This window comes from Pipistrellus kuhlii, unplaced genomic scaffold, assembly GCF_014108245.1.
Source record: "Pipistrellus kuhlii isolate mPipKuh1 unplaced genomic scaffold, mPipKuh1.p scaffold_m20_p_9, whole genome shotgun sequence".
Taxonomy (NCBI): Eukaryota; Metazoa; Chordata; class Mammalia; order Chiroptera; family Vespertilionidae; genus Pipistrellus; species Pipistrellus kuhlii.
Window position 1 is genome coordinate 17,010,488 of NW_023425595.1, and position 24,494 is coordinate 17,034,981.

Below are 24,494 nucleotides of genomic sequence, written 5' to 3' on the forward strand. Positions count from 1 at the left end.
AGGCCTTGCAATGTGGCCCGCACCGCGCTGTCATCACTGCACTCCGCTGCGTTTCCATCACAATGACAGTTTATGACTGTTCAGTAAACCATTCGGCCCGCGATTTAGGCTGGATTTTAGATTTTGGCCCCTTCTCTGATTGAGTTCGACACCCCTATTCTAGAGGAAAAGCAGTCATGCTCATGAAAGAGGTGAAATGGAAACAGTCATTGTTACTGAGGCAGTAGACATTAACACTAACATTGTTTAAGGTCAAGCTATAAGAAATAATAGCTGTTGTTCTGTTTTGAATTCGAACTATTTATAAAGTATTTTAACACTCATTTTAGATATATTACTTCTAATATCTACCACAGTCATTCTCAAAAACCAACCAAAATATAAATAGCAACATGTAACAAGTAAATATGAAATGTGCCATAAAATGGCTATTATTATCCTTGTTTTTTAAGATAAAAAATTTCGGGTTTTGAGAGATTAGGAGACTTGCTAACGTCACACAGCTGATTGGAACCTAAATCATTTGAACTAAAATATTCATGCCCTTTGTATCATACCACAGTGCCTTCCTGGATAATGTATAATAATAAAAGTGTAATATGCAAATTGACCAAATGGCCATCCGGATGTCCTCCCGGATGACCTTCGGGACAAAGCTGGGGCTGTAGCTATGGGATTGAGACAGCCCCCACAGCTGCAAGGGAGGGATTGAGGCAGCCACCAAAGCTGTGAAGACCTACTCTTGCATAAATTTCATGTATTGGGCTTCTAGTATAACATGAAAACTAATATGGGCTTCTAGATAACATATGATATGTTTTCTATCTATCTATCTATCTATCTATCTATCTATCTATATATATATCTATATCTATCTATCTATCTATCTATATATATATATATATATATATATATATATATAAAGTCAGTGACCGTAATGACATAACAGTCACTATGAAGCCCACTGTGGCCAGCAAACTGGCCTGATCAGGTACATATGTCTCCTTTTTTCCCCATTGACTCAAGAGCTCTCTATGTGGTTAGCTGAAATGGATCCCTGGCCAGCATTGCAGCTTTAGTTATTCCTCTGCTCAAACCTGCTCTTTTCCCATTCTTCCCAGCTACTGTTCTCAAAAGTAACCTTTAATAAGTACTGCCCACTACCAGACTCTCCCACCCTAATCAAGGGTGGAGCCAGCTGGCCAAATGCCCTACCCCCTTCACCCCACCAGTCCTGCCCCCTACCACACTGTGATAGGCCTTTATTCCCTCCTCCTTGCTGGCCCCACCCCTGATTGGCCCCTATCCCAATAAGAGGCGGGGCTAGCTAACCAACCTCCCACAGCCCCTCATCCTAGCTGGCCCAGCCCCCTATGGGCCCCCACCACCGTGATTGGCCTGAAGCCCCTCCTCCCTGGTCGCCCCCCCATCCCAATGGGGGGGGGGCTGGCTGGCCAACCACCCATGGCCCCTCCCCATGGCCAGCCTCACCCCTAATCGGCCCCCCAACCTCAATTTGGGCCTAACACCCAGTCACCAGCCATCTCTTCTCCCTGACAGGTTCAGCCCAGATCTGCCCTGATTAGGGACAGGCTGACTGAACCCCACCCATGCACAAATTTATGCACTGGGCCTCTAGTAATATAACCTATACTAATAAAAGGGTAATAGGCTAATTCGATCAATAGACCTTCCAGGAGACCTTCTGACAAAGCCATTGTAGCAGGTCCAGGGCAGAGACAGTTAGGGATGACAAGGCCAAGAGGAGAGGGCAGTTGGGAGTTGGGGCGAGCAGGCCAGCATGAGGGCAGTTGGGGTGAGCAGGCTGGCAAAGGGGCAGTTGGGGGTAGCAAGCCAGCAGGCAGAATCATTAGGGGTGATCAGGCAGGCAGGCAGGTGAGAGGTTAGGAGCCAGTGGTGTCAGGTTTTTAGAGGGATGTCCTACTGTCACAGGGCTAAACTGGCAATTGGACATCCTCAGAGGGGTTCCAGATTGGAGAGGGTGCAGGCCAGGCTGAGGGACAGACCCTCCCTTATGCATAAATTTCATGCACTGGGCCACTAGTATAATATAATTAATATCATATCATATATCATATCATATCATATCATATCATATCTACACTAATAAAAGAGAAACATGCAAATTAAGCATCACTCTGCTATGCTCATCAGCCAATCAGAAGGGAATATGCAAATTAGAAGGAGAAAGATTGCAGCTGTCCAGCTGCTCCAGGCATGGAGTGGCTGGGCAGGGCAGGATGCCTGCTTTGAGAGGGAGAGCGGGGGAGGGAGTGAAGGAATCTACAGGAGTGGCACTCTGGCCACAGGGAAGACAAAGAATGCAGACTCCAGCTGGAGTCTGTAGCCCACAGACTCTGGCTGGGGTGAAGGCCTGGGTCCCAGATGCCAAAGGAAAACCGGTGCTGGAAGCCAAGGGAAGTAAGGCCTATTACAAGAATCTCTTCGTGCAATGGGCCTCTAGTAATATAATACATAGATAGATTAGATACATCATAGTTATACACAATACGAAAACGAATATACCAAAGTGTTAATACTATGATAATTACCTGTGGATTATGGAACACTTTGTACAAAGTATACATTGTCCCTGGAGTATCCACTGCCTGTGTTTTTCTTACCACTCTATGTGGAAAGTTTAGCAACTGTTTCCGTTAGTCCCATGAAACTGGATTGAGGGTGGTGTTGGAGGATAAGAGGCCTCAGTGGAGAAGGACAGTTTGCTATCAGGGGAAAGCCAAGTTTCACATGAGTCATGGAGGTAGAAGGAATATTGTGAAAAGGTTAAAGATGTCACTTCTGTTCCTTAGCAACCATACATTGTATTTATTTTTTTCATTCCTGCCTTTCTATGACAAACTTTTTTCAACATAAAGAAAAAAAAATCCGAAGATGCACATGCTTCATCCATCCAGTCCTTGTACATCTGTTTCCTTATGTCTATTCCCAGAGGCTTTCCTTTGTGATTAAAGTCAGTGGCATAGAGGAACAGAATTATATGGTCATGCATGTAAAAGAGGTTAGATTCCATATGCTGTTTGCTCCAAGTTGTTTATTTAAATTTACATAAAAAAGGCCCAGAGTGGTTGACATTTATCACTAACTTTGTCCAGAAATCTGCAACACTTCATTACACTTGTTCCCATACCTGCTTTTTCTTACACTGGAAGGTTAAGTTTCCCAAAGTGCCTTTTTCCCCTCTAGCATTTTGAGTTGTTGGCACATGGAAAATGCTCAATGAATGCCGGTTAAATCAAACTGATTGATTAAATGGAATCCAATTACTATGACTGCAACTCCTGGTCAAGTGTTCTTCCCATTAGTCCAGAGCTTTTCAAATTACACCCCCGTAGAATTTCACTGAAGCTATACAAAGGGGCCCTCACCAGAGAAGCCCCATATTTATGTGTTACATATATTGATGAAGTTCAATTTTACTTGGAAAAATAATGATTAATTTAAATGCTTGAAAATTATTTCCCATACTTAGGCATGGGGTGGGGTGGAGGGGTATCATGGAGGGATGGTGCAGGGGAAAGAGGTCAATTCCAAACACAAATGAACTTACATATGTTTGAATATGGAGAACAAAAAGGAATTCCAGGTATTGTTTTCACCAGAAGAGATAAAGATTTGAAGTCTTCCCAAAACAAGGCCCAGCTGAATCAATAGTTTCTCAGAGCAACAATTCTGAGACTGCCAATTTGGATAAAACCCAGACACTACTAAAGACTCACCTCCGCTTCCTAGATTAATTTTCAGCAACATCCTCAAGCATACTTCTGCTTTCCAAAACACATGGTATTGCAACATCACCATACATGAGATAAAAGTAGAAATCTCACTAAACAGGTTTGACAATTAGCAGAGGGGCTGTGAAACCGGAACATTTTAAATTGTCATGCCTGAGGAATGTTACTGTTGATTTTTTTTTTTTTTTTTTTTTGGTTAATACCTTACCAGTGTGAAATTAATAGAATTCTATACATGAATATAGCATAAGCTAGTCAATATAAGGAGCCTCTAAATATTTGTGAGGGAGCAGGTTTTGAATATTTGAGCTGAACTGTAGTTGACTATCACACACGTCTGGTTAAATTTCCTCTTTGTCTAAGAATATGGAATTTCTCTCTCTAACTTTACTTCTGATTTCCTTCCCATCCTTCTTCCTCTCCAACAACATTAAATATGAAACAAATAACTTGCTTCTAAGATCATGGTATCACCAGCATTTGAACCTTAAACACCAAAACTCTTTTTTTTAAAAAATATATATATATTTTATTGATTTTGTACAGAGAGGAAGGGAGAGAGATAGAGAGTTAGAAACATCAATAAGAGAGAGTCATCGATCAGCTGCCTCTTGCACACTCCCTACTGGGGATATGCCCGCAACCAAGGTGCATGCCCTTAACCGGAATCAAACATGGGACCCTTCAGTCCCCAAGCCGACGCTCTATCCATTGAGCCAAACCAGTTTCGGCAACACTAAAACTCTTTGCCAATTCCTAAAATCAGACTTAAATTTTTTCTTCCCTAATAAAATTCATTTAAAAATAATAAGCTCCATGTAAACAGCATCATGCTATATTAAAACAATGAGAATTTGCACCACAGTCTTGACCTGAGGAGACTCAAGTTTTATATAAAGGATCCCACTAAAGCTAACTTTTCCAGGTGTAACCATGCAGAAATTTCATTTATTCAATATGATCTTTTCTCCTTTCTTTCATTTTGATTCTAACTGGCCATATCCAGCATCCTAACTCACTTGCATCCTCCATCCTTGTATGTCCACTCCATTAACCATTAAGGCCTCAGTAAAACAAGATTCTGGTCAGTATCAAGTAATCTTTAGAATAAAGCCTTGGTCTGTTGACCCCAGTGACAGAATTTCCTTCAAAGTAGAGATAACATCTAGGCTTCAATTATGTTTCACCTAGGAAATCAGCCAAATCATATGAAGCTATACCATGGCTGACATCAGGACTACTGATCAACTATCCCGACCCTAGCATGATCAATTGGTAGAAACCACTACCCTATGGCAGGTCACTGGTTTAATGTACTTATTCAAAGCAAAGGATTTACATCTCAGTCATTCTTTTGAAAGGTTTTCCAGATTCAGCACAAAAAAATATTTTTCTGTAGTTATAAACACATGCTTGCATTATTCTCTACAAAGTGTTTAGGGCCATCTAGTCCTTTAAATGGATGTGAAAGCTACTTGTCATTGTTTTTGCTGTCAGTAAACTTGATTTCAAAATCTTCAGGTCATGAAAAAGTTTTCTTTTTCTTCTGCCACAGATTTTGAACCAAGGAACAAATCCAGAATTTTCAGAGTGGAGAGACCTAGATAGGTCTTTTCCCCCCTCATTTTCAATAACTCAAAATGCTAGAGGAAAAAAAAGGCACTTTTATTTCATTCACCATCCCCTCACTCTGCCCCTCTCCAGGTTATGGCACAGTGCAGGAAAAAAAACAGCAAATCAACTCTGTGCATTGTTGCTGCTGAGGTTGTTGTTTAATTATTATAACTTTCTAATCAGAAGGAAACAAATTTAGAGATGCTAGAATTTTCTAATTATCTAACTTAATACATATTTTTAGAAAGCATTAATAAATCACTTAGATTTTTTTCCTAATGGTGGCAAAATAAGTTATAATATTATCAATCTGCTAGTTTTTGCCATCTTTATATTATATTTATGCCTGGTTGTATCTTTAACTTAAACCCATATAAAATTGATTACATAATTGATTAATTGGCCAACCATAATCTAAAGAGGTTATACTCTGTAACTAACTTAGGATTCTATTGTAGAATAAGGAAACATATACTCCATTATCCAGGAATGAATCAGTCATGTGCAATTCCCACACAACACAATATCTTGTCTATGCTAAAGAGAGCAATATTATCTGCTGCTTCTTGGGTACTAGGAATAAAAGGCTGCACTTTTCAAGATTCACAAGATTCACAAGAACTCATCTGTGGAGGAAACCCAGAACTCTCCATCTTGGCAAGATGTCCCCGTACCCATATCCCACACACGCCTTTATATCCTGTCTAACTCACACTTGGACCCACCAGTATTAAATTACTGTGCTCTTCAACTGTACTCATATCAGTTACCTCAAAAAGACCAAAAATTTCATATCATCTCTTACCCCTCAGATTTTAATCCTCTAATTCTAGAGAAATGGGGTTTGCCTCTGTGAACATCCCCACTCCTTCCAACACTTTGAGATATTTTTACTATGTCCTCTTTTACTCCATCATCAATAGCAAAGTATTTTATGTTCCCTCACCTTCTTGCTCTAACTGAAACCTGAGATGCTCCTGAAACTCCACTTTCCATGTGGCATTCTTAGCTGGTGGCTATTTGCCGCCCACACTAATAGGTACTGAAGATGAGGTAGTGAATTTCTGGTTCCTCGTTGTTACTTCAAGATAATTTTTCTCTCTCCTCCTTCAAGATTCACAGATTTGAGTGGGAGAATGGGCTGGCATGGGAGAGGGCAGTTGGGGGTGATTAGGCTGGCAGGGGAGGGCAGTTTGGGGTGATCAAGCCAGCAAGGGAGCAGTTAGGCCCCAATCAGGCCAGCAGGGATCAGGCCTAAACTGGCAATCAGACATCCCTTAAGGGGTCCCAGTTTGGAGAGGGTGCAGGCTGAGGCACACCGGCACAGTACATGAATTTTGTGTACCAGACCTCTAGTTAATAATAATAAAACAATAGAATTTATTCTAAAATTTGATAAATATTAAACATAAAATCTAAGATTTCATTATAAAAATATCTCTTAAGGATATCATGTTTGTTTTTCAATTAATTCAGGTATCTTTTAGTTCTTTTTCCAATTAGATGGGTTTCAGCATCAACTCTATTCTAGTTTATTATATTTATAAAGACATTTACCAAGAAAACACGTTGACATAAATGTGTTGATAGGAATGCAATAGGTTTTACTATAATTATGTCATTCACTTCCTTGAACCATGGCTGAATTAAAGTTTCTATGTGATTTAGAAGATTTATAAGATTTCTTTAGCTCCCCATTTGTACACACACTATATGATAACTTCTACTTAATAAAGGCATATATCTAGAAAGCTTTTAACAGTCAAAATGGAGGGGTTTTTTTGTGTTTTTTTAAAAAAATATTTTATTGATTTTTTTACAGAAAGGAAGAGAGAGGGATAGAGAGTTAGAAACATCGAAGAGAGAGAATCATCAATCAGCTGCCCCTTGCACACCACCTACTGGGGATGTGCTCACAACCAAGGTACATGCCCTTGACCGGAATCGAACTCGGGACCTTTCAGTCCACAGGCCAACGCTTTATCCACTGAGCCAAACCGGTTTTGGCCAAAATGGAGTTTTTAACTTTTTCATAAAGTTAGTCAAATGAAGAAGACCATATCATAACACCCTGCAACTTAATAGGAAAAATATAAGCTTGTTTGTTGAACAACTATTAGGTGAGAATGACCCCTCTATTTCTCTTCCCACTGAATACTGAAACAACTATTATGATCCCTAAATAAATTCTCTAGTCATCAATGTCCATTGTATTTATAATGAATATCATAAAATATATAACCATTGTTAATTATTTTTTATTAATAAAATAATATGTCTTTGTTACTTGGTATCCATGCTTCTATATAGATAAGAAAATACGAATTTAGTTTATATTGTTTCAAACTCATCACATGCTATTAATGAATTGGATCTATGGAAACAGATTCCCTGTGTGTGACATCAGCATCACCCATACTATGAGATAGGATTTAAAAAAAATAAAAATAAATACCATCTTAAATCTAGAACAATGTTTTGATTTTGAGACATGATCTATTTTCAGACCTGTTAGTAACAATATGTGTTTCGTGTTCTGGAAAGTCCACTTGTGAGTGGTTCCACCATTTCAGACAAAGAGAAGGTGTTTCTTCTTCCAATATGTATTGTGAAACTTAATTAATGGGTGTGAAGCAGTTGAGTAGTGCCAGATAGAAAGCACCACAGTAGGTAATGACAAAAGAAAATATTTAAGCATTATATTACATGTCATCTCAGCTGCTTGAGTTAATCTGTCGAAACAAGATCCAATATGAAAATAGTTTTCCTAGAACATGGTATGTACCTGGAAATGTATTGAAGTGAGACTTGTTTGCTAAGGAAATCCTTTTTAACTTCAACTCAGGTGATTTCAAAAAGGTTTCTGATCACAACTAAATGAGCAAAGTAATAACTAAAGCATTAAATTTACCCATAGTTTGCATTTTTAACTTTCTTTCGGTATGCTCATTAGAGGAGGGTGCATGGGGTCTATCTCTAGGGTCAGTTCTAATCACTTGGTTACGATTGTCAAGAGGGCAATGATAAAAAGGATTCTGAGGCCATAGGGCAGTGAAAGCAGAGAACTTTAGCAAAATTGCCTTGTAATTTCTATGTTTAGTATAGGCCATCATTAATGGTCAAGACAAAAAATGGTAATGATATTCATATATGTACCTAGGAAAATGCCTAAGGGGGTGGCACACCCAATCCTGCCACGTCACGTTTGGTTCTTTAAGTTCGGATATAAAATATGTCTTCAGTTGAATTTTTTTTCCTAGTAACTGACTGATCTGAAAAGAACCAATTGAATTCTATTAAGCCATTGCTTAGTAACCAACTGTTTGATTAAATTTAACTTGCTTTTATTCATACAGTGCAGTTACAGCTTAAATATCCTTTGAGAGAACATTTTTTTTAGGGGTTGGCTTAATTTATAATCAAACTCTAAAAGGGCCTTTGGGCTTCAGAAAATTGGAAACTATAGAATTACCTTGTTCTTTCCTGGGGCCAATTAACTGGGCAGATTCTTTGCATTCAACCCTTAGCTCCTGGACCTTAGCTAAAGTTTCATTTTCTCTCTCAGCAACTGGAAACCTATCTCCTTGCACAACAGAAACTAAGCATGAACCTCAGGCATACTGAGTTGAACAGTTCTTGGCGCCAGCCCCCAAATATTGATGTGCAGAATATCCCAGAAAGCGCAGTTTCACTCTTCTCCCTTTCATAAGCCTTGAAAGGAAGTGAAGGAAGTGTGCCAGGTTGTTATTCAACTCTCGTATTTAATCAAGCATTACCTGGGCACTTCTGAAACTCTCCAGCTTCTGAATTGAGAGTAAAAGCAGAGAGAACACAGGGTGGAAACCACTTAACCGAGAAAGCTCCCAGGATTACTCAGGATCATGTGGCCATTTTGAGACTGGCTCAGGTACTCGCCAGACTTCTGAAAGTCAGCAACACATCCCATCTCAGTCCCGGTGATTATTTCTAACGTAAAGCTTACAGCTTTCAAAAGGATTCCAATACGCCTCAATTCACTTTGTGTTATGTGTAACTTTCTAAAACTGATCTGACTGCACTGCAGACCAGGCTCCTCGCTACTGAGTCCACTACATTTTCTCCACTCAGGTTTTAAGTTCACAGAGAAAACATCCTTCTCGGGGAAAGAAAGATTTGTTTCTGAGTCAAGAGAACGACATGCAGCTGACACACAGCAACAGGTGTGGGGCGTGACTCCTTTTGGTTTCCTCACCTGCAAAGTGGGAACCCAGCATGGGTCAGAATTTCCTGATACTCCAAGGACCTTACCAAAGTCTTTGTCCTTATTTTACTTAGGGCTAGAAATAAGTGCCCCTTGTTTTGCCACTGCTTAAGACAACTAGCCTGCCCTGAAATCAAAACAACCAACCTATGAAAGCTGGAGGGTTGGACTTATTTTTTTTAAGGTCTGAATGGAGGTGGTATCTTCATGCTGACAGCTGAGAAGCAGGTCAGTCAGGTTCTTGGGTGCTGCATTACACAAGCAAGATACAGCCAGCTCCTCCTAATTTTGTTTCTCTGCCACCCTCCTGCTTAGTGGGACGGCGCCACATTTAACCCATCTGCTTTCTCTAATGCAGGGCAGACTCATTTTAGCCAGGACAGCTGTGACATTTCAGTTCCTGTTTGTAAACAACCTCCTAGACTTGAAGGTAAGTTTGTGCTGGGTGCTGGGTTACACAGAACCCCTCTTTCCCTCCCCCAACCCTGTGTCTGTCTGTCTGCTGCTCTCTCTTTCATTGATTTTTCCAAAGAGAATAAAAATGAGCTCAACTTTTGTCAGAACAGTCTGGGAGAAGTAGCTGCAAAGACCTTTGTAAAGCCAGGTAGCTATTTCAATAAGTAATTACCTTCAAAATGAGCATTTGCACTGTCAGGTGAGTTCACTTTAAGAATTACTGCCAAATTTGCTAGATGACTAAACCCGACTGAAGAGCTAAAATGAAAACATTACTAAAAACATACAAGACTAGGAGAGTCTTCAGGTCATATCTTAGTAAATGTTTTAAAACATTTAAAGTGGAAATTGTAGCAGGAATAGAAATTGATATTTAGATTTAAATTATGCATTTGGGCTTCAAGGTTGTTGATAAAGTAGTATTGGAATATGATAGTTAAAACAACAGTTCTCTAATACAATGAATTACATTCCCAAAGATTTTCTTTAAAGATTGGTAAAATATTGTGTGTATGCTTTACTTAGTATGGTGGGTACACATGTCCACCACTCATTGGAGATAGAAAGGCTAAGTCAGTTGCTACAGAAGGCATCCCAAGGAATAAATATATAAATACAGTTTTTTAAAATTAGTTTCAGTTGTAGCTATGTAAGGTTCCTATATGAGATGTTGGTTTACTGTTCACCCACATTCTATTTGATGCATAGAAGCTGTTTCTCTAGACAATGAAACTTAACAGAAGACTGCAAAGCCCATGCTTGGGAATCTGGGTTCAGAATATTTCTTTTGGAAACATGATCATTCTTTCTTTCTAGGCATGATACTCTTTTACCTAATTATTTCAGTGTTGACGTTTATGACTAAGAACACTCAAGTTAGCAGGGAGTATGACTGTCTATATGTTTTGTTCAGTATTTATGCATACCATGGTTTAAATTAGATAATGTTCACAAACTCCTGAAACTTGTGTGTGTTTTTTTCTTTTCTTCTCCCATTCCCCCTTTTCTTTTAAAGCATATAAAAGTACAGTGATGTGCTTATAGTTCTCAGCTACGCGTTATGCTTAGTTAAGTCTTCTCACCATTCATAAAAGAGGCATATATAGAGGCATCATTCTTATGTCCTCATTTATTGTGGCTCTTTCATGTAAGAAAAATAAAATACTGCCCAGGATTGGAAAAGCCACACATAGTGACACTCAAGGTTTGCCTGGGACACTGGCTACATGTCAGACTGAGTTTCCCATGACAAAGACAAATAAAACCCATCTGTCTTACTTTGTAGAACGAAAGCTTTTTAACTAGAAAGATATAACTAGATGTGATCAAAAGCAACTGAGAGAGAAGTAAAAGCATAGTAAATACTCTTTAGTTATTTCACTACAAAAACATGTTTTTATATTATCCCCTCAGTGTACCTGAACTAATGCTTTTATTTAAAATTTCTGGATTTGATTGAGTTTAGAATGACTACCATTTTTCTTCCCTTGGCAGGGTTGATTACCTGACACAAAGCAGGATACTTCCTTACTTCCAAAGCTTGGTATAAAATAGGTATGACTCAGAACAGGGACGCTGGGCAGAATAATGACTTTATGCATTTAAGGAGAAGCAAAATTATGTACCAAGAGTGTGGATTTGCCTCCCTTAATGGCCACAGTTGCTTTCTCTCTTTATTTCTCCCATCACCTGCTAACTTGGGTGTTCTCTTTGCAGCCCTCCATGCAAAGTAGTAATGTGAAACCACTTTTAGTGCCAGCACCAGAGAAAGGAAGAAAATGGTGTTCTTTTTCTCCTGTAAAGGAATTATTTCAAAAACAGTGAAACTCATACTCTCTGAAAGTATATTTTACAAGTTATTAAATACTAGAAATAAAGAATGATCATGTTTCCTCCAAACACAAACATTTCAATATATATATATATATATATATATATATATATATATATATATATGATTAGAATTTGTGTTTAAGCTATTGCAAAGTGGATGGATATTAACTTCTTCTGTTCCCTTTATGATTGATAATTCTAATCTTAGAAGTTTTTTGGGGTTTGTAATGATCTCAGCTTTGTTCCTATGTTACATCCTCAACATTCCTCTTGGGAATTCCCACCTAGAGGCAAAAGGAGCAAAGAAAAGGTGAGTGAATGATGCTATCTGGTTGGTTGTTCTGAATTTCTAACTTCTCTTTTATGACAACTTCACTTTTCTTCATCCCACTTTCTGTCTCCCTCTACACACTGTTCCTGGTTGATAGATGAATTTGAGCACACACAAGCATGCCATCCATCATCAGGCATAACTTAATTTTATGTAAGAAGTATGCAGCATCCTGTAAGTATCTGAATTCTAAAGATGGAGACAAGTTGAGAGAAAAGTGCAAAGAGAAAGAGTAAACTTTTATTTCATTGCCTTCTGGATCTCCTGTACCCCTTCCATGAGCTTTTGCTGCTAACAACACACTTATTCAATTCAGAATAGATTGAATGTAAATAAAATTGCTTAGTCTTTGCTTCAACAAAAGTCTGGGGCTAAGATTAAATTCCTGGCTGCTTCTATGAAGGGACCAGGTTCGGAAGAGTTATAACGTGGTTCTCTTAGAAACCAAGGAACAGAAGCAAAGTTGTCCCCCATTGCTACACTTGGACAACATGAATAAATCAATATTCACAAAGGCCTTACCCACACTGGTATTAATTTAGGAATAAACTGCAAATAGTATTTACAGCATTCTTTACTTAAAAATATATAATTCTTTATTGATTTCAGAGAGGAAGGGAGAAGGAAAGAGAGATAGAAACATCAATGATGAGAGAATCATTGTTTGGCTGCTTCCTGCCTCCCTCCTCCCCACACTGGGGATCGAGCCCAGAATCCAGGCATGTGCCCTTGGCTGGAATCGAACCTGGGACCCTTTAGTCTGCTGGCCAGTCTGCTGAGCCCAGCTGGCCAGGGCTACAGCATTCTGTCTTATTCCTCTCTGCCCTTTCTTTTCCTTGGAGATAACTTATACGCAATAACAGAATGCTTAGCCCATTTGGGGTATTCATATCTTGGGTTTTCATATTGCAGTTGAAAGTTGGGTGAAGGGTAGTGAGATCCTCTAGGTTGCTCAATGTTACAAGCAAAGGGAAACAGGAACAACAAAACTCACTTTGTTGACTCCTGATATGTGGATTCTCATTACGGGAAGGGAACAAGAAAAGTCAATGCCATGTTTCTCCTGTAACATTATGAGAAAGTTAGAGGATCAGCTAAGATATATTTTCCCCTCTAGTAACCAATTCATTAGGAAGATAAAATATCCAGCAAACCCATGTCAAACTGTATAATAATAATAATATAGCCCAAGTACAGTCCATAAACTAATCAGATCTCTGGTAGTAGATAACAAACAACCAACGAACCAAAACCCCCCCCCCCCCAAAAAAAAAAACACCCCTATAATGTTTGCCACAAACCTGACAGAGTTCACCAGAGAAGGGTGTTTTTCAAAAGGTCTATGTGAGTATTTTAAATGTACTAGGTAAGGCATCGGTTTAATGCAATGTTGGTGAGCTTACACAGATCGGGGGGAAATCACTTGTTTTGTTAATGCTAATCTGTAAACTACACGGTAAAGGTGTCTATCTAGAGCACATAGAGACAATTGTTACAATTTTCTTAAGTTAGGATAAAAGTGTATTTAGTATGTCTGAGAGGCACTTAAGGTAGAAGGCCCTATTTTCCAGTATTTAAAAATGGGATTATAAATTGCTCTGATTAAAATAAAATTTGTACAAGCTGTGCTAAGACAATGTTGAGAAGAATTCTATTAAACAGCTAAGTACCAAATTCTGTATTCCTTTGTAACTTTTCTGACATAGTTGAGTGAATACTAGCTTTAATGCCAATATTTGAATCATAACCCTATTTCTTTCCTTTTTTAAAATATATTTGTATTGATTTCAGAGAAGAGAGGAGAGGGAAATATAGAAACATCAATAATGAAAGAGGACCACCCTAGCTGGTTTGACTCAGTGGACAGAGGGTCGGCCTGCAGATTGAAGAGTCCCAGGTCTGATTCCAGTCAAGGGCACATTCCCAGGTTGCAGGCTCAATCCCCAATAGAAGGGCATGCAGGAGGCAGCCAATCAATGATTCTTTCTCATCACTGATGTTTCTCTTTCTCTCTCCCTCTCTGAAATCAATTACAAAAATATTTTAAAAAAATAATGAAAGAGGGCCACTGATTGGCTGCTTCCTACATGCCCCACACTATGGATCAAGCCTACAACACAGATATGTGCCCTAACTGGGAATCAAACCATGACCTCCTGGTTCATAGGTCGAAGCTCAACCACTGAGCCATGCCAGCTGGGCTAACCCTATTTTTTTTTATTGTGTCCCTAGTTGTGTGTCCTTGGTCATATTATTTACATTTTGTGCACCATTTAATCACCTGTTAAATAGCATTAATAATCCCTTTCTCATTGTGTTTTTAGTAAGAATTAAAGGAAAAACATGCAAAACATATGATATAATAAATGCTTAATAGCAATATGTTTTCCAGTTATTTTTAAGACCTAAATCCATTTTCTTGGTAACGACAAAGAAGTAAATGAAGTGTAAATAAACAGAATTACCACAAATACAGGTACCCATGTATCCCTTATCAGGTCAAGAAATGAGCATCCTGAGCACAGAGAAGCTTTTTCCATACCCACACAATACTTCCTCTCCAGTGACCACTTTCCAGACCTCTAACATTTGAGAGTGTTGCCTGTTTTTGAACTTTATATACAGAGAATCACCAGTACAACTGGCATTTCAGCTGTGAATCATATTTCTGCTAATCACTCCTATTTCTGTATGCAGCTCTAGTTTAATTTCACACATGAATTTATGCAATTGATTAACCATTCTGTTAGTGATGGATGTTTAGGTTGGAGACATGTATAAGTAACGCCCCTGTGAACGCTCATATATGTCTGCTGGCCTTGCTTAAAAAGAGGTTTTTCTGAAGTGATTAATATAGGGCATGAGAGATAATATTATATACTATATACTAAAACCTCAGGAATCCACAAGTATGGATCTCTTGCTAAAAGCTTTTGAAGAAAAAAGTATAGCAGGATGTATTATAGGTATATTTAAGTTGTACCACTATGCAAGAAATCATTACACAAGGAGGATGACAAAACCAGAGCGTTACTTAGAAGCTCTTCAGATCCTACTGAAAAGTCATGAAGGTTGAAAGTAGTTGTAAAAAATTTCTGGGAGAGCTTTTTTTTTTTTTTTTTTAAAAATAGCTGGTAATAATGGACAAAATTATAGCAGTAGCACCTCTTCCTTTTTCTTCTCAGTCATTTTGGAGAGTTTTAGTGAAAAATAAGCTCTGAGGTTTAATTCAAAGAATATAAAATAAGTTTTCAGACTTTTTAAGGAGGAAAAAAAGCCTAATTTTTAAAAAAGAATAACTGTTTTGCCTGGTTGGCATGGCTCAGGAAGTGAGGGTTGACCTATGAACCAGGAGGTGACAGTTCAATAGTCTTTCAGCGTAAATGCCCAAGGTACAGGCTTGATCCCCAATGTGGGGCATGCAGGAAGTAGCTGATAAAAGATTCTCTCATCATTGATGTTTCTATCTCTCTCTTCATCTCTGAAATAAATAAAAAATATATTTGAAAATAAATAAATAAATAATAATTGTTTCAATGAAAAACATTTTTCATTTTAGCAGCTAATAAGGTTGGAGTCAGTAAACTTGCTTTTCAGTGTTGCCTCTTTCATTTACTAGCTTCCATTACTAGCCACTCTGAACCTCTCAGTTTCTTCATCTGCAAAATGGGGATAATTAATACAAGCTATTCTTTTTATCTGAAGGGATCATTGTGATGATCACGTGAGATATTATGAACTTTGTCCAGTGCAAAACACTTAGAGATTATAATTTTAACTGGAGGCCTGGTGCACAGATTCATTGCACAGGGAGGCGAGGGGCGTGTCTCTCAGCCTGGCCTGCACCCTCTCACAATCTAGGACCCCTCGAGAATGTAGCAGTGTGCCAACTGGCAGGTGGCCAGGAAGGAGCCTGAACCGGCGCGCACTGCTCGCACTCATCCTGGCTCACTGGCCCTGCCACTACTGCTTGGAAGCACTGCCGCAGAGTTGGGAAAGGCTCCCACCAGTGCAGCTGTGCTTGCCAGCTGTGATCCTGACTTCTGGCTGAGCAGTGCTCCCCCTGTGGAAGTGCACTGACCACCAGAGGACAGCTCCGGCATTAAGTGTCTGCCCCCTGTTGCTCAGTGTGCATCATAGCAACTGGCTAACCTGCTGCTCCGGTCGTAATAGTTGCTTAGGCTTTTATATATAATATATATAGGCTGGAGGCCCAGTGCATGAAATTTGTGCCTGGGAGAGGGGTCCCTCAGCCTGGCCTGCACCCTCTCCAATCCAGGACCCCTCAGGGGATGTCTAACTGCCGGTTTAGGCCCAAACCTGCAGGGATTAGGCCTAAACCGGCAATCAGACATCCCTCTTGCAATCCAGGACCACTGGCTTCTAACCACTCACCTGCCTGCCTGCCTGATCACCCCTAACCATCTATGCCTCGGCCCCTGCCACAGTGGCTTTGTCTGGAAGGATGTCTGGTCTATCCACTCTAATTAGCATATTACCCTTTTATTAGTATAGATAATAAGAAATGAAGTTAATGTCTATTAACTGCTTATTTTAGGCCAGATAGTGTTTAGTGTGTTTGAGAGATACTTAAGGTAGAAGACCCTATTTTTCCAGTGTTTGAAAAATGGGATTATAAATTGCTCTAATCTGAAATGATTTACTCAAATCATTCAATTTAGAACAACAATGTGAAATCAGTGTAATTATAATGTGATGATGAAAATGATAAAGCAATTGCATGTTATGATAACTGTTTTTCATAGATCATTCATGACAGATGCCTACATTTTAATATAAATCTAATTTCAAAAACCTCTCCCCTTATCCTGCTAGCATGAATTTGTGGCACTTCCACACTTATAGGCAAAATTATGTGCCTGGGTTGGAGGTCAGGAATATGGTTTCAAATCCCATCTTTGCTACTCTCTAGCTAAGTAATTTATTCCACATACACTCCCAATCATATCCTTCATTGATATAATAAGGAAATATAATTTTAAAAATACCTTAAAATATAAAAATATTTCTGATTTCCCTAATCTGAAATTAATAGAATGGAGGGCATCATAAAAAGTATTTTGAAAAACAGATGTTAATTTCAAATTCAAATAACTCAAATTAGGTATAATACAATCTTTTCAAGTGGGGTCCCTGACTGACTCACTTTAAAGTGGTTCATTTAGTGTATATTCAGTAACATCATTTTTATAATATTCCAAATAACATCTTTATAATGAACACTAGAGGCCTGGTGCATAAAATTCAGTGGGGGATGTCCCTCAGCCCAGCCTATACTCTCTACAATCTGGGACCCCTCAGGAGATGTCTGACTGCCAGACATCCCTCTCACAATCCAGAACTGCTGGCTCCTAACCACTCACCTGCCTGCCTGTCTGATTGCCCCTAACCACTGCCTGCCAGCCTGATAGCCCCCTAACAACTCCCCTGCCAGCCTGATTGATACATAACTGCCCCTTTCAATCCAATCACCCCCAACTGCCTTCCCCTGCAGGGCTGAGGGGACTGGGGACTGAGGCTGGATAAGTCTAGATGCTGTGGGGACTAGGTGAGTGGGTCTGAGGGGACTGGGGGATTCAGGCTGGATGAGACAGGGCTAAGAAGATTGGGGGCTCCAGCTGGATGAGGCAGGGATGAGGGGACTGGGAGACAGGCTGGATGAGGCGGGGCTGAGGGGACTGGGTGCCATATCTTATGGGGGTGTGGCAGCAATTTAGCATATTACCTTTTTATTGGCTTTGGGTGCCACCATCTTGTGAGGGTGTGACAGTCAATTAACATATTCATTCTTTATTAGATAGGATGTTTTCCTAAATAGGTTGAAAAAAATCAGCCAGCTCTGCATATACTATATTTATAATATTTAAAAAATATATTTTAAAAATTTTACTTAGCAGTCTATATAGTGTGTGTGTGTGTGTGTGTGTGTGTGTGTGTGTGTGTGTTTGTTTAACTTGGCCCAAGCTAAATAATCCTTGAAATAATGGAATAGTAGTGTCTGGCCTGACAAAGTTTCTTCAGGGCATTTCCTTATAGGAAGAAAAAAAAATGTTATATAGAATATAGAATTCAGTTATTCTAGTTTTAGTACATTATTCAAAGAAAACAAACTTTTGGAATTGAGAATATGATATCATCATCTCAGCATTATGTATATAAACTTTTAACCATTTAAAAATGTAGATTTTTATTTAATAATTCAAATGGTTATTATTTTCTTTCAGATTCCCCTATACCAAAGAAGGCTACAATGTTGACCTCAGCCCAAACTCTATTGCTTTCAACCTTGTTTAGTTTACTATTATTTGTAAGCCATGGGAAAGAAAGTCTGGAAGTAAACACAACAAAAAATATTGCAGAAGACTTAAAACACATGGCAAAACAATATCTTCCTTGGAGAAGTGGAGCAGATTTCAACTTAGGTGAAGAAAATATAGAAACTTCCAGTCCCAAGACAAGAAATTCCTCTCTTTGGGATCCATCAAATAAAAGTGATGAAACAACAGATTTTATGGATAATTTGACAACAAATTCCCCCAGGAGTCCAAGACCCACACCTGCATCTTCTGAAAGCACTTCCTTGATCCACAGCTTTGTTTCTAAACTGCCTCAGAACTCATCTGCAACAGATGGAAATTCTCTGTCTGTCTCATCACCTCCCAATGCTACATCTGCTGCATCCTCAGTGTGGTCCCTGGCCAATGATACCATGAAAACTGACAACAGTTCCATTACAGTTAGCATCCTTCCCTCGGCACTGACCACCACAAACCCCATGACAACGGAACCAGATTTATGGCTTAACATTACTAATGATACCTTTGTGGAGTTTACCCCCTATCAGGAAATGACTCAACAGCCCACCTTAAAATTCACCAATAATTCAAAAATCTTTCCAAATACATCAGATCCCCAAGAAGGTAAATATAAACAAATTTAACTTTCCTTTGATGTGAAAGAATCTCCATGTAAATCAAACAGATTACAACTATAGACTATGCAATACTAGTAGGGGCTAGGAAGGTCCAGTCAGCAGGCCGTATAAGGCCCAGGAAATTTGGTCTGGCCTTGCCCAAGGCATTAGGGAGAGTTAATTAAATGTTTGACCAAATGTAGCAGGCTAATTTTTAAGTTAATAATTTTATATGGCCCTTGAATTATGTTATAGCTATCCAAATGGCCTTGGCAGAGAAAAGATCCCCCACCCCAATAACTAAAGAAAAGGAGGCGGTCACTGTAGCTCAGGTGATTCTCCCTTTAAGGCTAATCATGATATTCACTGGAAATAGTGAAGGGATTTTAGAACTAAAGTCAGCATATACATAAGTGGGACAAAATGAGGAGTAGGGTAGGCTGAAAAGACTGAAGTAGCAATACAGTTTGTAGATACTGTGTAACCTTTTTTACCGAATTTTAGAAAGACTACCTGAAATTTCATATACTTTTAAGAACACTGTGCAACTGAACTTTAAAAATATGTAAATGTAGGTTTTGAAAATTACCACATAATCACTGGAAAATAGAACACTGATATTTTTTAAAACAGTAAATAAATTCAACAAAAGGAAATCCTCAATTTTTAGTTTAGTACTTAAGGACACCACAAGAAAATTGTAATACGGGGACAGTTTTATGTTTCATTTTTAGGGATTATTACATCAAGCTTTAATACATAAAGTGAAAAAGATTGCTAATGTTTAATGAAAATTCATTATAATTTATTTTTTCAGGTCGAACCATGTTTCTGCTTCCCTGAAACTTAAAAATATACTAGTTCCTTATGAACTTGCCAATTTCCAACAGAACTTATTTACAGATTATATTAATTATATAAACATTAAATCATCTATATATTGATATCTATATATCTATATATCTATATTTACTAATATATATATACATATATATACATATATATGCATATTTGAAGTTGTTATTCCTATTTGAAGTTATTGCCAGTGAATAGGAAGTTTTAAATTCTGAAATCTAGGCTTAACTATAGCTCTGCAACTAATGTATTGTATGTATATATATTTTCATTTTAACTTTAATTTAAAATTTTTAAATGTTATTTAAATTGATTTCAGAGAGGGAAAAGGAGGGATAGAAATATCAATGATGAGAATCATTGATCAGCTTCCTCCTACATGTCCCCTATTGGGAACTGAGCCCAAAACCTGGGCATGTACCCTGAAGGGGAATTAAATCATGACCTCCTGGTTCATGGGTTGACACTCAACCCTCAACCACTGAGTCACACATGCCCAGTTAGTTTTAATTTAATCATATCAGTTTCATTTATACATACTCTAATATACCTTCAGAAATATATTGCTTAAAAAATACTATCTGTTTTGTCTCTAAATTTAAAATATATATTAAGTACATATTACTTATTCCTACCAGGTAACTTTGCTACATTTTTGTTTTAGTAATAATTTTGTTAACTTTCCAGTGTGAAGGTTAATTTTTTAAATATATAGGGTTTCATATAGAACCAGAGATTCTTTAAGACCCTCTACCTACCTAATTAGTAAGCTTCTCAAGAAATTTTAAAAAAACACATTAAAAATAAAATACACTAAGTTTGAGTTCATGGAGCAGTAAGTAGTTTACTGATGATAGTCTTCAAATAAGGTAATTAGTAAAGGGAATGATAGTGTGAAATTTTGGGTTCTCTTAAACTCGGACCTACACATCTGTTCCTATGTGCAAAGCACTGACAATATATTGCTTTGACCATTATTCTGATTTTTCCTTACAATGCCTTTTCTCTTTGAGCTTTGTGGATTCATTTCCTATTCCCCACTTTCTCCTATTAACTTTTTACCTTCAAATTATAATAGAAACAACCTCAAAGTTCATTTTACCATTAAAGTTCATCAGAGATTTAGAAATGATTAAAAATAATATAGCATTCAACATAGAAATTATGTACTAATGGAGCACACTCATGGCATTTCAGTACTATTAGTGTGGTTGAGTAATGAACATAATTATAAAACTAGGACTTAGAAGTAATTAAAAATAATTCAATATTTAAGGTGTGGTTTTATCAGGAAGTATATTTTGCCAATATATCCAAAATATTCAGTACTTTATAACACACACACACACACACACACACACACACACACAATCAGCATTATCTAATATTTTAAAAAAAGTTAAGTATTCTTTGTGATACACATGTATATATGTCTGTACTTTGAACAATTGTTTCTATTTCTTGTTTGTAAATTCTTTTTTTGTTTTTGTTTTTTTCTCTCTAGAGAATAGAAATACAGGAATAGTATTTGGGGCCATTTTAGGTGCTATTCTGGGTGCTTCCTTGCTTAGTCTTGTTGGCTACTTGTTGTGTGGAAAACGGAAAACAAATTCATTTTCTCATCGGCGACTTTATGATGATAGAAATGAACCAGGTAAAAACAAATCTCAGAACTTCACCTTCAGAACTTTCATTAAGTGGGGATTGCTAATGGTCATTACATTTTCTAGACAGTGCTCAGAGATTCATACAATAAAAACAGACCAAAGACTTATTCTGACCTACTCTCTGTTTCTCAAATAGTAATGGAAATATATTAAAAATTTTTTTAAATAGTTGAAACTGTTGCTCATTGCATGACAATTGATTTTAAGTAATAATCTTATAACCTAAAATAAATCTATAAAATTGGAAGATAATGGTATGATAATAAGAAAAAAGGGCATTTTTGTTAGTAAGTGATTGCAAAATCATCCTTTGTCATTGTTGTTGTTTAGTAGCAGTAATTTGAGCAAAAACATATTCTAATAGGAACTCTTCAAAAAAATTACAGCTATAGTAACCTCATATTAATTATTTTAATGCACCTCTAAAACAGGATTTCTAATGAGTTGCATATTTTGCTACATAAGTCCCAATTTACCTTAATTCAGTAAATCCATGTAATGAAAAAGAACCATAATACCTATGAATAAAAAATTTAACTGCTATGAATAAGAATAACACAATCTATAGAACACAAATAAAGTCACTTCAAATGCTCGAGTCTTCCCTTTCTTAAATTTCTGGAGGGAAAAAATCACAACTTTTTCTGGTTTACAGCAGGGACTCTTGCATACACACACACACACACACACACACACACACACACACACTAAATTCTGTCTATGGATTCCTAGCAACGCATATTTTAAAAAGTGGCATTTTTCAAAATAAAAGAATATGATTTTGAACAACATGGGTCTCCAAACTTTTTTTTAAACCTCAGATTTTTTTCTTTATTTGTAATCACTGTAATCATCTGTAAAAAAGCTCAGTCTATTAAATTGATATAATTCGATATATTTTGATTGAGGCATAAGAAAATAATCATACCACCTACTTTATTCCTTTCAAGACAGATTAGGGACCCTCTCCCAAATCCCTCAGGTTTCTGGGAGGCTAGTTTCTGAAGAAACTGTTAGGATATGAAAATACCTCACTGATTAATTAGATTGCTAATCTAACTAGTAGTTAATCACTTCTTCAGTATTTAAAAGTATCTCATTTTTTTAAAAAAATAAGTTCAAGCTCATTAAGGAACTAATAATTGACTATTGAAAAAGAAAATAATCTTTTATCATCAGTCATAAAATCTGAAGTACATGATACATTGGATCTATCAACAGGAAACACAAACTTTGACAAATAGTTTTCTCTTGTCTCCATGTTTAATGGCTCAACCATAAACAAATGGAGATACTGCTTAGAATAATGGCAGTAATTTTAAAATTAATGCTCTTCATTTAAAAAAAATTATTTTTCACACCAGAAGTAAAAATTCTAAACTAATTGATGAGACTGAAATCATGAGATCAAACACAATGAGACATGTCTATACTTTCTGATACAAAGTATTACTACATGTTTGTTGTAATAGTTCCCTTGGTTCCTTTAGTTTTGTTCCACCAGCAGGGAAATTCTGGAAGTTAAATTGTTCTGTTAGTCTTAGAAAGAAATGTGGCTTGAAAATATCCACTCTTTTAAATTTCAAAACTAGTATCTGAAAAGCCCATATAAAGACCAGATGTACTTACCCATCTAGAACAGTTCCTAAGGTCTGGCAGATGCCTGAGCACATATGCATCTTTCAGATTGTGACTGAAATACCTTTTATAAAATACCTTTTTTTTTTGTTACTTTTTTTTAGTTCTGCGATTAGACAATGCACCGGAACCTTATGATGTGAGTTTTGGAAATGCTAGTTATTACAACTCAACTGTGAATGGTTCATCCATGCCAGCAGGTCAAGAAAATGCACGAGATGGTATCCCAATGGATGACATTCCTGCACTCCGTACCTCAGTATAAAACTAAGGGGAAAGGGGCTTCAGATGGCAAGTGTTTGCCTACATCCTGACCTTTTCACCAACCCAAGTTCCAAAAGCTGAAGTAAGATATCTGTCATATGGCTTGTGCCAAGAAGAACTGTAAAAGCCTGAGCCTCGTAGCAGAAACATAAAGAGATGATAAACCATCCAAGGGGTTTCCTTTCTTGCCATTTTTTGGCTATGCTGAAGCTTATGTGAAATAACCTTCACTTGTATTTTATTCTGTTTTTTTCTTAGTAAAACGTGTTTGTGGAATCACATAAAACTAAAATATTTTACCTTGATTGCCCTTCTTGATAATTTAATTTAAAAACTTCTTCAATGAAAATAGAGAACCAAAACTACATTCCTACTTTGTTTCGGCCAAAAATCAATCAATATATTGATTCTTTACTGCCCTCCCCCCCTAGCCTTAATTCCATGCATCACAGTTGACATTCTGTTGAAGAAGCATTGGAATTAAAAAATATATATTTTTTATTTTTTGACTTAAAGCTAGAAAGACAGATGGCACAGAACTTCTGTTTCTGAGAAATGTAGAGAATGGGAGTGAGAGACCTGTCTCCAAAGTACATTTTACTTTGCTGCCTTACCACTTACATGGTCAGTCCCTTGAACTGCCAAGTTGACAATTACTTTGCATTCAACAGGGCTATTAGGAAATCTGACCCTAACCAGGAAAGTAATTGCTTTTCTTCAAAGGATGGGAATTCCAACCTGTCTGATTTACTTTACACCTCAATTAACTTGGTAATTTGAAACTCAATGAGAAACTTGTTGAAAAAGTCAGCCAAAGCCTGTACCTGTACATAATTTTTACAGTTTGAAGATGTTAGATAGGAACATAATTTATTATGTATTAGAT

General features: G+C 37.5%; 2 protein-coding genes across 3 annotated transcripts in view; one reads left to right on the top strand and one right to left on the bottom strand.

Annotated features, from left to right (window-relative positions):
- The window catches only part of ANO3 (anoctamin 3), a 190,083-nt gene that overhangs the window by 39,886 nt on the left and 125,703 nt on the right, over positions 1–24,494 (bottom strand). The window lies entirely within an intron of this gene.
- MUC15 (mucin 15, cell surface associated) lies at positions 9,834–23,768 on the top strand. The gene is made up of 4 exons (XM_036427103.2): positions 9,834–10,060; positions 18,496–19,191; positions 21,544–21,693; positions 23,449–23,768. Exons 2-4 carry the CDS (start codon positions 18,522–18,524, stop codon positions 23,607–23,609), a joined length of 981 nt encoding a protein of 326 aa, XP_036282996.1. The 5' UTR covers positions 9,834–10,060; positions 18,496–18,521; the 3' UTR covers positions 23,610–23,768.